At 37.8% G+C, this 17,686-nt stretch overlaps 2 protein-coding genes and 1 pseudogene across 14 annotated transcripts in view; 1 reads left to right on the top strand and 2 right to left on the bottom strand.

Moving 5' to 3' along the window:
- Window positions 1–13,719, bottom strand: part of LOC135215320 (transient receptor potential cation channel trpm-like) — a 39,675-nt gene extending 25,956 nt beyond the window's left edge. Inside the window, exons 1-2 of the mRNA XM_064249883.1 lie at window positions 13,618–13,719; window positions 11,185–11,373 (exon numbers count right to left, since the gene is read on the bottom strand). Coding sequence (XP_064105953.1) covers window positions 11,185–11,373; window positions 13,618–13,719 — 291 coding nt within the window. The remainder of the gene's footprint in view (window positions 1–11,184; window positions 11,374–13,617) is intronic.
- Window positions 1–17,686, top strand: part of LOC135215595 (transient receptor potential cation channel trpm-like) — a 655,531-nt gene that overhangs the window by 504,788 nt on the left and 133,057 nt on the right. The window lies entirely within an intron of this gene.
- LOC135215321 (transient receptor potential cation channel trpm-like) overlaps window positions 13,760–17,686 on the bottom strand; it is a 40,178-nt pseudogene continuing 36,251 nt past the window's right edge.

Consider the following 17,686-nt stretch of genomic DNA (forward strand, 5'->3'; position numbering starts at 1 on the left):
TATTGCTATGTGGGAATGTAAATGGATGTTTTAAATTAAAGCCTCTGATTATGTACCACTTGGAAAATCCTAAAGTTTTTAAAAAGAACAATGTCATCAAAAGCAAGTTAAGTGTTATGATTAAAAAATAAATCATTATTAGTGAATAGTTGAGCCAGACTGAGCTTAAAATAATGTAGGTACAGTAGTACCTCAAGATACGAAAGGCTCAACTTACGAAAAACTCGAGATACGAAAGCTAACACGAAAAATTTTACTGCTCTACATACGAAAAGTTTTCAAGATACAATAGGTTTCTGAAATTCCGAGATTCACCCCATAACAATTTTGAAACTCGCGCCGCACGCCGCCATCTTAGTTATAGTAGACTCGCCACCACCCTCCTGCTCTCCCCATTGGTTTCCTGATGCTAGCCAAGCCATGAGATCCTTCTCTCTAATTGGACAGCATCCCTCCCATCATGCATCTTCTATACGTACGTGTTGGCGTGCCTTAGCTCGGCCACTCCGCACCCGAAACTTTACCGTACGCAATCGGCATTCGTTCGGTCCAACGATTTCGTTTAGTAACGTAAATTCGTTAGTGATTTCGTTGCAGTACATATTATCGTGTTGTGCTACTTTATCGTGTTGTGAGAACCTAATTAGTATACGTACTACATACGTAACTTAATTACGTACAGTACATAGAGTCATGGGTCCCAAGAAAGTTGCTGAAGTTCACAGAAAGAAGAGAATGCTTTCTATGGAGACAAAAATGGAGATAATAAAAAAGTATGAAGCTGGCTTGTGGTTGAGTGTGATCGCTAAGGAATATGGCCGAAATCCGTCGACGATAGGCACGATCCTTAAGCAGAAGGAAGCCATCAAAGCAGCTACACCTTCCAAGGGCGTGACGATTTTGTACAACAAGAGAGCCATGTGCATAATGAAATGGAAAGGCTGCTTCCTGTATGGATCGAGGACAAAGAAATCGATGGCAATACGATAACCGAGACGGCAATCTGCCAGAAGGCCAGCGCTATTTTCAGTGATTTGATTGCCCAAGCCGAAGACTACAGCGGAGAGGGGACATCAACGGCAACCCCAGAGTTCAAGGCTTCTCATGGGTGGTTTCGAAAAATTCCGTAAACGGACTGGCATCCAGTCGGTGGTGAAGAAATTGAAATTACGTAAAGTATAAAAAGTTAAAAGAAATGTAAAAATAAAAAAAAGACAAAATAAATTTTATTTTAAGTTTTTTGTAAAGTTAAGTGTTACAGTTTTGTTAATGTGTTTTGTAAAGTTTAGTTTGTTTTTCTGACATTTTTTTATGTGTTTCGTAAAGTTAAGTGTACGTATCTGCCGTTTGTACTCCTCCTCCTCTGCCACCACTTTCAGAGATAGCCTCACTCGAAAGGTAAGATTCCCATCCATTTTTCATTTTACTACAGTAATATTTCTTGGACACAAATATACACTTTATTTACAAGTTTTTGCAGTTTTATTCTTAATTTAGGTATTGAATGGTCCAAATTGTTGTAGTATTTCATTGTTTATAGGTCAATTTAGCTTTATTATGAAATTTAATGGGGCGTTTTTGGAGGGCTTGGAACGGATTAGCCATTTTACATGTTAAAAAATGTGTTCCAAGATACAAAAAACTCATGATACGGAGGCCGCCTCAGAACAGACTAATTTCGCATCTCGAGGGTACCACTGTATATAGCTGGCCTGAAAGGCTTGTTCTTAATAAATATATTATACCCTCTTTAATAGAGTATATTAAAACTGCAAAAATATAATTTGCTACACCAAAAATGTTTAAGATTCATTGTCTCTTTCGTGGATTTGTCAATGATGTGAGAAAATCGGACAATCACTAAATGTGTTTGATTGTAAATGTATATCTGCAGTCTCTGCATTCAGACGCTGGGCCATATGAGTTATTCATCAAGAGTGTAAAGTAGTGAAAACAATTAAGCATTTGTTGTGTGAATGTCCAAAGTTTCATTAACAGTGGCTATCAAGTTTTGGAAATACGTACGGTATACTGATTGTGAAATTTTGTCAGTAACTTCAACATTTGCAATTAATCTAATAATAAACTTTTTGAAAAATTGTAATTTAATTGCCAAAATAGTAAAAAATGATAAGTATAAACAATCATATTCAGGCCAGCCCTGCGAGGGCTGTAAATCAGCTCAGGGTTGGATGAGTGCGATCAAAAGAAGATTAATTACCTCAATGACAATACTGCCATTTTCTGAATATCATGGGTTAAAGGAACAAGCACATTTGATATCAGCACCTACATTTCCTTTATTCCTTACATGTGTAGGGATTCAATAGACTTCAAACATTTATACTGGCTTCGTATAATTCTTAAGATTTTTAAGAATATAATTTGTAAAACCTCAGAGTTCTGGTCACTGAATTTATAAATTTTTTTGTGGTGTTATGTTTTTTCTTAATGCTAACAAGCCCATATTGCATACAATTTACACTAAATTTTTTCTATTATATGTTGCTTATGGTGTTTAAGAGTACTGTATACACATGGTTTTTTTATTGCTAAGTGCAAGCATGTACAGACATGTAGATTACATGTAATCCAAGGAGGAGGAAATTCTAGTAGTGGACAAAGTGTTATGTTGACATTTAATGGCTCAAAAATTCTGTTATACCCGTAACTTTGCTATAGCCTATTCTTACCAGGTGATCATACCATTTTGAGAACTGTTTCTCAACCTAAGTCATCTCCCAACCTAGTGTGTATTTATCTATAATACCTGTAAGGCAATACCTTGTTTGTATGAATGCTGAATTTCCTCAAACAAATCATATTTTTGTAGACGGAAACCTGTGACTAATATCAAGGCCTTCATCTTTTCATGAAATTGATGGGTGCATTAACTTTCAAAAATTTCAAATAGCATAGCCTTGTAGGTTCCCCCCCATTCCCTCAGTTTTAAAAATTCTGATTCTTTTTATTAGTAACACCAAACAAAAAATTTAAATATTTATACTCCAAATACAATAGTAGGTATTATACTATACACAATTGTAAGCCCAAAATTATGCAAACAGTAGTTCATTTACATGCTTCAAAAATATAAAAACTACTGTCATGTCTGTCAATTCCTTTTCTATTTACACAAATCCCAGGGTCCAAGACAACTGAGTGATGTGTACATGTTTAGGAAGGGTGATCAGTGCTGGAGTTTTTACATAAATGTACATATGGACCACCCTGAGACTACACTGCAAAATTCTAAGACATGGGATATTATACATTACTTTACATGAAATAATTTTCAAATGCAGCTTTACTTGAAAAAACTTCAATTAAGTCTATGATGTAGTATAGATGCTACAGTCTGGCTTATGATCCCAGAATGAAGCTGAGCTCCAAAAAAAAGATTTGATTAACTGACCTCGTGATGTGACTTCATTTTCAAAGCACTTTTCATCAGTACAACTTACTTCTCAATAATGAGGCTGAATACTGCACAGTAGAACCTCGGTTTTCATATACCTTGGTTTTGTACGATTTGGTTTTCATAAACTTTTTCCAACAAAATTTTGTCTCGAATTTCGTATGTTTCCTCGGATTTCATATGCTTGGAAACACTCTTCCCATTCCCGGGCCTACCACATGACTAGGCACCATACGGAGCATCCAACAAAGCACATCTTCTCTCGTGACCCATTCTGCCTTTGTTTCTCACTGATTGAGCATCACCTATCACTGCACATGTTCATTGTGTTTTGTGTATTTTTTGCAAGTGAAGCTGATTGTAACACAAGCCATCATGGGGCCAAAGAAAGTTCCAAGTGCCAGCCCTTTGTTACAAAGGCCAGAAACACGACAGAGTTATGAAAGAACTTGTAGCGAGGTATGAAAGTGGTGCATGTGTTGGTGATCACGCTAGAATGTACAGCAAGTACACGAAGTCAGTGTCAACAATCAGCTCTATCCTAGCTAAGAAAAACGAAATTAAGGCAGCTGATGTTGCAGATGTTGAAAAGCTTCTGTTAGTGTGGATCAATGAAAAACAATTAGTGGGGGATAGTGTACCGGAAGCGATCATTTGTGAAAAGGAAGGTGTAGCATCCTGATCTAAGTAAGAAAATGCCAACAAGTGCTGCTGTTAGTGCTTTCAAGGCCAACAGTGGCTGGTTTGAAAAATTCAATAAGTGTACGGGTATACATACTGTCGTACAGCATGGGGAGGCTGCGAGTTCTGACAAATGAGCCACTGTAGAATTCATTCAGGAATTCAAGGAATACCTTGAGGCTGAAGAATTCCTCCCTCAACAATTCTTCAGTCGTGACGAAGGCCAAAAATGCCAAAATGGACCTACATCACGCAGGAGGAAAGTTCATTGCCAGGGCACAAACATGTGAAGGATAGGCTAACTCTCTTGTTCTGTGGGACTGCCAGTGGGGATTTCAAAGTGAAGCCCTACTGGTATATCACTCTGAAACTCTCCAAGTGTTTAAGAAAAAACAATGTTATTAAGAATAAATTGCCTTTGATGTGGAAGGCAAGCAAAAAGGCATGGGTCACAAGGAAAATTTTCACTGAGTGGGGGTAAATGAAATGTTTGGCCCTATGGTTAAAAAATACCTCCAGGAAAATCAGTTGCCCCTCAAGTGCCTCCTGGTAATGGACAATGCTCCTGTGCATCCTCCTGGCTCGGAAGAACAGTTGTTGGATGAATTTAAATTCATCACTGTGAAGTTCTTACCCCTTAATACACTCCTCTCATCCAGCCCTTGGACCAGCAAATCATCTCAATTTCAAGAAACTGTACACAAAGGTATTGTTTCAAAGGCACTTTGAAGTGACCTCAGATGCTGAATTGACCCTAAGAGAGTTCTGGAAGGATCACTTCAATATCATTAATTGCACAAGTCTTATAGATAAGGCTTGTCAGGGAATGACTTCCAGGACAATGAACTCTTCTTGGTAAAAATTGTGGCCAGAGTGTTAGTTCGAGAAGGATTTTGAAGGATTTGAGCTGACCATGACGACCATATGTCTGTTGCGAAATTTATTGTGTCTCTCGGGAAGTCCATGGGCTTGGAAAAACTAAGCAGTAGGAGCTGCAAGACCTTCATTCAGTAGGTACAGCAACAATGGCAGATGGCAAGTCCAAGGAATAAGAGGAAGAGAGAGCGGGTACTGTGCCTACTTCAGTGATTAAAGAAATGTTTGCCAAGTGGAGTCAGTGGCAGATCTAGAAATCCTTCATGGGGGGCACTTAGGATATTAATATATATTATATGTATATATATATATATAGTGTGTGTGTGTACACACATACAAATACATATACATATATCAATATTCATACCTGTATGCACACACACACATATACAGCAGTCTCCTGTATTCGCGGGGGATGCGTACCAGATGCCCCCATGAATAGTTAGAACCCACAAATAGATGGACCTCTATAAAATGCTTTAAACCTCCTATTTGGTTAGTTAAAACTCAAGAAAAACCCACTAAAAAATTTTATACCTGGTTTTTTTGTTTTATCACAAAAAGTGCATTTTATGATGAAATTGATAAAAAACACAGGAATTTGTTGATATTCCTCATAGAAAATACTGTGAATAGAGGAATTTTCTGCAAATAATGCGGGGAAATGTTCCCGAGAGTAATCCACGAATGCAAGAGTCTGTGAATCCGGAGAATGCGAATACAGGGGGTCCACTGTATATGTGTAATATATATATACATGTATATATATATTACACATATATATACATGTATATATATACATGTATATATATATTCCCCCGTGGAATATAGGGGACCACTGTATATATATATATATATATATTATATATATATATATATATATATATATATATATATATATATATATATATATTACGTATATATACGTGTGTATATATATATATATATATATATATATATATATATATATATATATATATGTATATATATATATATACATATACATATATATATATATATATATATATATATATATATATATATATATATATATATATATATATATATATATATATATATATATATATATATATATATATATATATATATATATATATATATATATATTATATACACCAGTGGTCCCCTATATTCACGGGGGATGCGTACCAGGTCCCCCGTGAATAGTCAGAACCCGCAAAATGTTTGGAACCCCTATAAAAATGCTAAAAACAGCCTATTTTGTTAGTTAAAACTCAAAAAAAACTACAAATTTTTATACTTGGTTTTTTTAATAGTTTTATCACAAAAAGTGCATTCTATGATGAAATTCATAAAAAAAACCCAGGAATTTGTGGATATTTCTCATAGGGGTGGTCGGTAGAGAATGTCTGGCTCCCTGTCCGATCAGAGGTGGCCACCTATTAGGAGTTGTGTAGGCTACCACTGTAGGGGCAGTAGTACGACTGGATCCATGGACCGTCGTGGTTGGTACTGCAACCGGTTGGGGTGGCCACCCATCAACAGTTGTGTAGGCTACCACTGTAAGGGTGGTAGTGCGACTGGGCCTGTGGCCCGTCGTGGTTGGGGCGGCCACTTCGTTAGCAGTTGTGTAGGCTACCACTGTTAGGGGTGGTAGTGTGACTGGGCCCATGCCTGTCGTGGTTGGTACAACAACCGATTGGGGTGGCCCTCGATCGAGAGGTATAGCCTACGACTAAGGATTAAATGGAAGGAGGCTAGGCCAAGACGAATATTAACCAGACCTTTTACAGCACAGTAATACAGTATAGCATAATGAAGATAATGGATATACATCAGATTTATAATGAGGTATTATGGAAGAGTTGCAAATGGTCCTTATATACCTATATATATTGGGAAAATAACTGATATGGATTTAACTGACTAACCGAGTTCTCTAGCGACATGGAACGTCAGGTAAATCTTTCTAAGCTACCGTTACGTGGATAGTATCTCAACTAAACCTACCAAAATCGAATTTATACGATTCAGACTGGCCAGGAGGATAATTTCCATTCAGTTAAGGACAGTTTACCCTACCTTATTAATATAATTGGGCTGAACTGATGGGTGGCAACTCTCCCACCTCTTCAGTGAATAATGAGTAGGTATATTTGCATATATTTATTTACGAAATTAATAATAATTCATGCAAATTACGTTGGTGAGAGGGAACGAGTTACTAACTCTATCTCTCTCTCCTACCATAAATAATAGACTGCATGGTCTATCAATAATGATAATAATAATACCATTATGTCAAGATCACTCGGACCGTTCACGAATTGGGGAGGGGGGGATGTGAACGTTCTTAGTCTAGTCCCCAGACTTGCACCCCAGCGTATGTTGTGAACGCGTACGATATTTCTACGACATAACGAACCAATAATAGTAAGAAAAATACATTAGAACGTAGGAATTAGGTACTTTATAAGCAAAAAACCATCGGATTTATTCTTATTTAAACTAAAACATCATACTACCTAAAACCCACACGTTCTTGCTTCTGATACCAAATTGGCGGGGGGACGCCACCTTTCCCGCAATACTTTCTACAGGGCCGAAGGCTAATAACGGAAGTCCCGCAGCCATAAATTTATGAAAAACAGTAATTGTGGGGTACTCAACTTTGGTGCGGTGGACATCTCAGCTGAGCCATTGTGAAACAGCACTTAGATAAGCGAAAAGTTACGAGCAAGCAAAAAACGCGTCGTAGTCTCACGAAATCTAAGAACAGGATTGAAGATGGCGCTCGGGTTGGGTAGTAGTAGTAGTAGCGAGAGAAAGAGGGAAATAGTAGCCGTTGGGTCGGCTCTCCCATGAGAGGGATTTTGGAAAGAAACCTCTAGTTGGCAGGAGACCTGTGAATAGTGGCTTCCGCTCGCCTTGTACTTTATACCCGACACCCTTAGGGTGCTCAGACGCCGAGGGTAGTAACCTCAGCATACCATGCTAGCTTTTTTCTCTGGTATATTTAGAACCTATTAATACTACAAAAGTGGATAGCAGGATCCTTTCACCGGGCAACACAGGTCTCTCCCCAGAAATAGATTTTTCCTTCGTCAAAATCCCTTTATGGAGTGATGTTAGAAATTTTTGTTGAGAAGTTTCATCCTAGCGAATACGTAATCCATGTCTCTAACATGTTTAATGACAATGCATTGTAATACTAGACAGATTTTAAAGACTTCGGAAACAATGTCTCTAGATAGTTTTTGCTGTGCGATAGGGGTCCTGTGACTTTCAAGCTGGTCCTAGTGCCAGTAAAAAACAAAGAGGGGAAGTAACTCCTAACAGTGCCACTAAAAATGTAGAGAAGTAACCCCAGATAGGTTCTTGAGGCCTGAAGTCCTTCTAGAAGGGATTCCCCTTCCAAACAATAACCTCTCCTCTTCCCTCTCCCCTCCTTTCTGCTGTTCTTCCATACGTTTAAAAAGAATTCTTCCATAAAGATAAGAGTGATGTTAAATGTTCATTACGTATTTGTTTCATTATTCATTTATATTTATTTCTCATTTTTTCTGTAAGTAAAACTGTGTTTATTCCCTTTAAAAATGTATCATTCTAAAAATATTTTTGGGGGGTCTGGAACACATTAATTGTATTTACACTATTCCTTATGGGAATTATTGTTTTGGTTTTCATACGTTTTGGACTTCATCGGAGGTTCCAGAATGGATTATGTACAAAAGCCGAGGTTCCACTATTTGGCATTATATAACCTGGTGGGTTATCTTTGACCCAAAGCTGTCCTCTCCACAGCAGTTAAAAAATATATCAACTTATGCTTCCATAAAACTCACTCCTATTATTTGTTAGTCTTCAGATACTATCGAGATATTAATGGTACCTTGTGCCAAATGCATCATTATTCATGATGTACTGTTCTATCATTGAATTACAGGACTTTTCCTGTCTGCAAACAGTAACAAGACTGACAGGATTTTTTAGTTACAAAAAAGGTATTTAAAATTTACACCATTGCTGGCAGATAGCAAGTCTGGCAACATTCCAGAATTCCTGTTTCAATGAGAAACTTCTATTAGTGCTTCAAGTGCTACCACCATAAGAACTAGTACATACTACTCGCTTTGTGGAGCATCATCAGCTACACTCCACTGGGGTATCATGATTATAAATTTATGAGAAGCTCTAATGTTACCTTGAAGAGGTATTAACCACTGCATTAAGTCTTCTAAATTTTACATTATTATTATTACGTTATGTAAATATTTTTTTCTAGTCATGCATTCATCATTTCCTTCTTTCTGTTTTCTCTTTTTTTTTTTTTACATGATCAATTTTGGGGGGAAATGGGAAGTTTGATTTGCAGGTTAATGGCATGCTATGCGGGTTCCTTATAAATAAAACTGCTCAGTTTTGCAAACCGCTATGGCTACTTACAATAATAATACTGTCGTAACTCCCTTAACACGGTAATGTTATAGAACTTACCGTGGATAATGGAAGATAATAGTGAGCCGTATGTTGACCTCGTATGTTATGTGATTTCTGTTCACATACATACATATACTGTAAATGATAAAGCTTAATCGATAAATACGCATCAATATAGAAAATTTTACATTAGCATACAATATTACACAGTGTGTTTCTCTCTCTCTCTCATGGAGGGTATTCTGATATTTTAGTATAATCCCAACAATGCTCCAGAACAATGAATAAGGAGCAATAATGAATAGTATGAGAGGAAGACTGGATGTGATTGGTGAAGATACAAGCAAACATGGGTGCAAGAACAAGGGAAGGAGTCAGTCTGTGTGCTTCGCTGGTCACAGTAGCGGGTGACATTTTTCAAGTTACTGCCTGCACTTGCTTGTTGAGCAGATGGAAAATTATGAAACATTTACTCTATTCATGGAATTTTCCTATGAACATTTTTTTTCAGTCCACAGTAAAACAAAGATGAGTGAAACCACAAATATCACAACTGCAGATAAGGGAGGACTACTGTAATAGTGATAATAATTACAGTATATTATGATTATAATAAAAAAGATGATAATAATCTTCATAAGAACATAATCTGAAATATCAGTCTAATAATGACTTAAAAAATCAGGTGACACTCATTCACTTTTCCACAAAGCCTTTGACTAACATCCAGTTTTCACAAATACCTAGTACATCCAGTAGTAATGTGTTATGGAAACTGAAAATAACATGGGCAGAAAAAATAAAAAAACTGGAAAATTTTTGAATTGTGACAAATATTGTAGTAAATTATTAATGCAGACAAAACTTTGTAAATAGAAGCATTTAAAGAAAAGTGAGTTTAACTGTTCTGATCAAAACTTGATATATCTGTCAATTTAAGGTGTTACCATCCATATACTGTGGAGTTATACATAATTATTTATCTGCCTGAAGGTTAGATTTGTATAAGAACCTTTGCTGGGAAGTCTGTAATGTGATACAGTATATATAAAACAAGTAAGATAGGGCTTAATGAAAAAAGCAAGGTATTATAACAAAACAAAACAAAATACTGCAAGAAACTTGAGTATGTTATTTATAATGTAAATCTGAATTAAAATTATGCTCCTCTGGCATCCCACCTACGGCTTCAAAGAGCATACAAGGGACCACTTTTTAAAATATGTAATGCTAATATGTAGGTACATATAAAAATTAACCTTAAATGTAACTTCTTGATACTGTACTTAAGTACACATACTAAAATGTGCATTGGGTGAACAATAAAATATAAAACCTAATATGTAAGAGTACTGTACATAAACTTCTGACATGCTCAGTGTCCAAATGCTTCCTAAATAACCCAAAGCAATTTAATTACTTGTACTTAAGAATTTATTTCTTTGGTAACACTCACCACTTTATTAATTCGTCTTAATTATAGGAGTCGTAAAAACGATAATAAATAGTTAATAAAATTAAATTTAGTTCTGGCAACACTGCACAAACACAAAGGGTATCAGTTAGAGGTACAGTACATAAAAGGCATTACCATACAACAAAACAGGTAAAAACAAAACCTTTCTCAGTACATTACCTTTTTATACTGCCAAAGATGATAAATGGACATTACATAAAAGGCCAAATATGAAATTACGAAATGAAAATCCCTTATAAAAGCCCTAATATCAACCAAATTAAAAAGCTAAAACTTCAGGAAAAATAATGAATTCCTTGAAACTTCCTACCTCTGGATCATGTTCATTTCTCATGTCCATGTTATCATCATCTGAATCAGTATCACTTTCTGAGTCAGATGATCTACCCTGGTCATCATACAGGTGCTCTTCACGCGTCTGAGGCATAGTTTTGAGTTCCTCCCGGCTTCGGAATCCCAAAACAAGAATCAACGGTGGGAATAGCAGGCTTAACATTACCTGAAAATAAAGTGCTTTAGTTCAGCTCAAATAAGTATTGGCACTAATTCCAAAAATATGATAATCAAATTATAACACCAATAGTAGCAGTAACATAAATACATTGAAAAAAAGGGCTTAGAATCCTTGTAATGCCAGTGTTTCTTTCATTTGTTTAACTGCTTTATAACTGTTGTTCCTAACAATGGAACATCTTCCTTCCAAAAATTTAGTGGTACCATCCGGATTCTATTCTCTCATCTACTCTTTGCTTCCTTTTTATATACTGTACTACCATTTCTGTTCAAGACTGTTATTTTACTGACAAACATAAATGTTTTTCTATTTTCACTTCCTAGCCCTCTCCTGCTCCTTAAGTTAATTTCAAACTGATCCATCTTCCCCAATAAAAATCTGATTTTGTGAGCTTACTTGAATGGGAATTTCACAATTCAGTCAACTTCCATGCCTCCCAAGTCTTTACTGATTTCACTGCCTCCTGTCCAGTTAAAATTGTTTTCTTTGTTTTAATGACAATGCAACTCAACCTATCAGTTTCACTGACATTATGGTCAGGCTTCTTAAAAATGGTCTTGGAGATATCATGGCTAACAACATTTTTACAAATCAGGTACACTACACATATTTTAACACTTAAATTTTCTCCTCTTCATCACAACTATTGAGGCATTCTATTGGCTGTTTTAGTTATTGATCTGAGTAAAGTTTTCATCCCTTGGGCTCTTATTGTATGAACTAGATAGGGGACCTCTTCTCGCCTTTCCCAGGTGAGCAGGCCAGTAGGCCGATGTCACCTATTAGGGATCCTTGTGTCACTCTTCAGAGAACAGGGAGGTTGAGTGAGCACCTGCCCACTCTCTACTCACCCTCTCTCGCTAAGCCATGCTGGCAGCCAGCCCTGGGTCGCCCCGGGTCTGTAGACTGGGAACCCTTACCGGACTGAGAAGGTGACTTACCAAGACCGGTACCAGTTTGGCAGGGGTCTGTGGAACCCTGGGCAACAGTTGCCCCTGGGCCATCAGCAACAGTTGCTGCAGTACTGGGAGTACTGCTAGCAAGAGACCAGGCAGCCTTCTCTGTGGGGGAAGGCTGGCTATCAGAAGCCCTTTGGGACTTCTTACAGATAGATAGATGAGGTAACTGTCTTGCTCCGCTTGCTAACTTAGGAATTAGAAGGGGTTGGGATCTTGTAGATGCCAAAGTAAGTAAAACAAGTCACTGAAACTACTTCTTGTTGTAGTTTAGCTTTTACATTTGTTAGAGTAGATTGCTCTTATTAATAGGAATACACATACCAAAACACAAGCATCTTTGTTTTTGCAACCCAAATCATGCCTTTCTAACCAAATACTGTACATACAGTTAGGAATGAAATGAGGCTAAAATACCAAATAGAAAGTGATAATGTAGATTCAGATGCTGGGATTAGTTGCATTTTGTAGGAAACTGGAAATTCCTTACTAAAAATTTAAATTATAGTATATCTATATATATATAATAATATATATTATATTATATATATATATATATATATATATATATATATATATATATATATATGTGTGTGTATATATATATATACATATATAGTATATACATATATATATAGTATATATAAAATGCAACCATGGATGATCTATCAATCCACTCACTGCGTGATTAAGGTTTATGAATTTGAATTGGAAAATGTATTGTTTGTCCTGTTTGTTAACTCAGTAGATTTACAGGGAAGGTATTTGTTTTCTATACATTAAAATATATGAATCATATACATACTTACTGTTTAAGCATGTCCTTTGAGCAATACAGTATACTTAAATTGGAGTTGCCTATAGTACAGTTTTTTGAGCCAACTCCCAACCATACCCAAAAAATGGAGAAAGGAAACTTTCTTAAAAAGGAAACTGATTTTTTCTTACATACCCATAACTTTATGACTGCAGTTAACTTTCCTAATAATTGCTAATGCAACTTTTGTTCTTTAATTACTGTCCTTAGCACTTCTTTGGAAAACAAGAAAATTCAGAAGAATAAGAAAATGAGCTTAGGTACACCTTCAAACAAGGGAACTTGAATTTCCAGACTATAACACTGCCAAAATTTGAGATTATGGTTGTATAGTACTCATAAGAAAGTTAGGTGCAGTATTCAAGACATCTCAGGTGCCACATATAGAGTTACAGATATTCCCAACAAATATGTGAAACAAATCTGCAATAAAAGGAATCAATATATATTTCTTACTTTGATATTAGTATTTTTTTTTCTTGTGCGCAAACCACCTAGCCACAAATCTGCAAGTAGTATTTGGCGCAAGGGTGTGGACAAAAGGGCTCGTGTTGACATGCGACTGCAAGAGACAGGCACGTTTGTTTTGACCAGTTCTTCAGCTCGTAAAGTGAGAAGTTGATGAGGCTCCTGTTTCATCATCACTGGGCGATAAAAACCAGTAGTCTAGTGCTTCCAATGCTGTTGAAGAACAGAATTTTATTGTTATAACAATCTGTCATATATAAGTACCTATCATGAAAAATACAAATTCCAGATTAATTTTGTGCAATTCTATGAAATGATTTAGAATTAGCAAAGCCCTTCATTTGTAGAAAAGGGATTTTGACGTAAGGAAAAATCTATTTCTGGGCGATTGGCTCGTGTCGCCAGCGAAATATCCTTTAATCTATTATTTCTAGGGTAAATGTACTAACACATACCAGAGAATAAATAAATAAAGAAAAAGGTCAGTATAACTGACTCGCTCACCCTCCAAGAGGGTGTCGGTATGAACACTATGGCGAGTGAGACCACTACCACGAGCCAAATGCCAATAGAATTCTCCCACTACAAAATCCCCCCAAGAGGAGAGCCGACCCACAGAGTGGGCAGCAACTACTACTACTACTCCATCCCATGCTGCCGACTGCTGCGCCTCTGGTGGCCATCCTGAAGTTAGCAGACAATCTTGGGCGATGGGATGGGTAGGGCGGGATTTCGCTGGCGACACGAGCCAATCGCCCAGAAATAGATTTTTCCTTACGTCAAAATCCAATCCCTTTTCCTGGGCTCAGCTCGTGTCGCTGTGCGAAATCGTACCAGAGAAATAGCACAAGATTGTAAACAAAATCAACAAAATAAAAGGAGGTCTCAAATAAAAGGTAAAATAAAAATAAAAGAATATAATTGCTAATAAGGATACATATACACAATGATACAAAATAGAAATATTGCTTAAATTAAACTTAATTCTAATAATATTTCTTAACTTAAGGTAATTTACATATATACAGGGGTAATATGGCATATATGTACCAAAATGGTATCTGTGTAAAGCTATGTATCAGAAATCCAGAGCAATTAACATAATAAGTTGAACAAAACAAACTCAACAATAATAATATATAAAGGAATGTATATAACTTAATATACAACCCGTAAACCATTACAAATAAGATGTATCCCCTAGCATAAAAATAAGGGGATGACATCCAAGAGATCAATATCCATAATCAATTGTGAGTGCCCCTAGCAAAAAAATAAGGGACACCCACCACATCATCATAAAAGCAGCTAAGACACAAGGTGACCGTAGATGAACAAGGCAGGAATAGACGAACTGTTGGGTGAGGCAGGTAGAAAGGAGGACTGGATCTTCTACTAAAGATTAGGTGGAGTCAGGGGAAACTATGTTACCCGCTGCTACTGCTGAAAATTTCAGAGCTTCCAAGGACTTTAAGTAATGACGTTTGAACACTGTCGGCGATTTCCATCCAGTATACTTTTTCAACTCATCGAAGTTCATATGTTGGAAATAGTTAATTGAGGTGGCTACTGCCCTGACATCATGTGCTTTTGGAAAAGAGTCAGGATTGGCTTGTTTAATGAAGTACAGGATTGTTGCCTGATGCCTTTAATAGATAAAGTACCACCTTTTCTCTCTTAAAGAGAAGGACCGATGAGGATGAGGAGGTCCTAGACAGAAAAGGCTCGTAAGGTTTGAAACTGGGCAAAGAGATACATCTTGTGGAAGGGGTAGTACCTTCCATGGTTCCCACCTCATCAAAGGATCTTCATTCATAGCTATAAAGCTACGTTCCGGAGAAAGTAGCACTTCCCCTGTGGGAAGGAACTGAATATGATCCGGATCTCTGGATAAAGCCGACAGTTCTGAAATTCTAGCTCCTGAGGCCAAGCTTAATAAAAATAGAGTTTTTCTTAAGAGCATTATAAACGAGCATGTGTCATTATCGGTTTCTGAAGCCAGCTTTAGAAACATCGTTTAAGAACCATGATACTGACGTAGGCTTTACAGAAGGTCTAAGTCTAGCACACGCCTTGGGAATAGACGAGAAGTAGGAATCTGTCAAGTCTATGTTGAAACCAAATTGAAAAATCTTTTTCAAGGCTGACTTGTTTGTCGTAATCGTGCTAGCTGCTAAGCCTTTTTCAAATAAGGATCTGAAAAAGGATATAGCTGAATTGATTGTCATGATCCTAATATCTGATTCTCTCAGGAAGGTTGCTAACTTTTTGACAGCAGCATCATACTGTCTCAAAGTTGAATCTCTTTTATCGGATTCCAAGAAGAGAATATTTTGAGGGTCAATATTCGCATCCCTTTTCGCTGCAAACTTCATGAAATCCATAAAGTTAGGGTTTTGAGAATCCCTGAGGAAGCGAACACAGTCTTCGTTTGTACTGACTGGGAGAGGCTGGGATTGGGGATCCGAAGAGGGCGAAGACCCAGTTTCCAGAATTAGAGGGTACCAATTGCTCTTCGGCCAGTCTGGGGCTACTAGAGCCACTTGACCCTTGAATGTCCTGAGTTTGTTCAATACCTTCATGAGAAGATTCACTGGAGGAAAGACATAAATCTTCTCCCAGTTGTTCCCAGTCTAGAGCCAGGGCGTCCGTGGCATAGGCCAGAGGGTCCAGGTTGGGGGCCAACATAACATGGGAGTTTGTGGTTTTCGCTTGAGATGCGAAGAGATCCACTTGTAGACCTGGAACTCTCTGAAGAATCCATTGGAACGAACTGTTGTCCAGTGACCATTCCGACTCTAGAGGTACTGATGATCGGGATAGAGCATCTGCTATGACGTTTTCTCACTCCAGCTATATGAGTGGGAGGAGAGATGCCAACTGAACTTGTCCGCCAGGGAGAAGATGGCTACCATGACATGATTTAGATGACGTGATTTGGAGCCTCCTCTGTTTATACAATGTACTACCACTGCGCTGTCCAGGACTAGCTTTATGTGGGAGTACTTTGGCGGACGTAACCTTTTTAGAGTCAAGAACACTGCCATTGCTTCCAGTTACGTTTATATGGAACTGACGGAACTGAGGTGACCACGTTCCTTGAACCTTCTTGAACTGGGAATATCCTCACCAACCGCTTAATGAAGCGTCCGTGTGGATGGTGATCCCTGGTGGAGGAAACTGAAGGGGCACTGACACCGACAAGTTCTTGACTTTCGCCCACGGTCGGAGTCGATTCTTTAGAATCAGAGGGACTGAGGATAATTTGTCCGATTCTGGTTAGGTCTTTCAGTTTGGCTTTCATCAGGATGTTCGTACTGATGCAAACTGGAGTGAACCCAGGATCCTTTCCTGAGTTCTTCTTGACGCCAGTTTGTGACTCAGAAATTGCTTGACTGACTTCGCTATTTCTTTCCTCTTGGTTGATGGAATCGACAGAGTATGGGCGGATAGATTCCATTGAATGCCTAGCCACTGAAAGTTTGACTCTGGAGTGAGTCTTGACTTGGTCCTGTTTATCTTGAAGCCTAGATATTCCAGGAACTGAATCACTTTCAGTGTTGCTCTGTTGCATTCCTCGATTGTTGAAGCCCAGATCAACCAATCGTCGAGATACGCTACTACCATAACCCCCTTGCGATCTTAGTTGTTGAACTACTACTTCCGCCAGCTTCGTAAACACCCTGGGTGCTACGTTGAGCCCGAAAGGAACTAACACCTTGAAGGAGAATGTCTGGTCTCCTATCTTGAAGCCCAGATACGGACGGAAGTGTCTTGCAATAGGGATATGATAGTAAGCGTCTGTAAGATCGATAGAGGTGGTGACGGCCCCACGGGGAAGTAAGGTCCGCACCTGCGAGATCGTGAGCATCTTGAACTTGTCGCAGCGAATGGCTAAGTTTAAGCGGGGACAAGTCTAAGATTACCCTTCTTTTTTGTGAGCCTTCTTTGGCACGCTGAACAAGCGTCCTTGAAATTTTAACCTTTTGACTCTCGCTATAGCTCCTTTCTGAAGGAGATCCTCCGCATACTCCGTCAATTCCTTGGAAGGAAGTTG

Source organism: Macrobrachium nipponense, chromosome 5 (assembly GCF_015104395.2).
Source record: "Macrobrachium nipponense isolate FS-2020 chromosome 5, ASM1510439v2, whole genome shotgun sequence".
NCBI lineage: Eukaryota > Metazoa > Arthropoda > Malacostraca > Decapoda > Palaemonidae > Macrobrachium > Macrobrachium nipponense.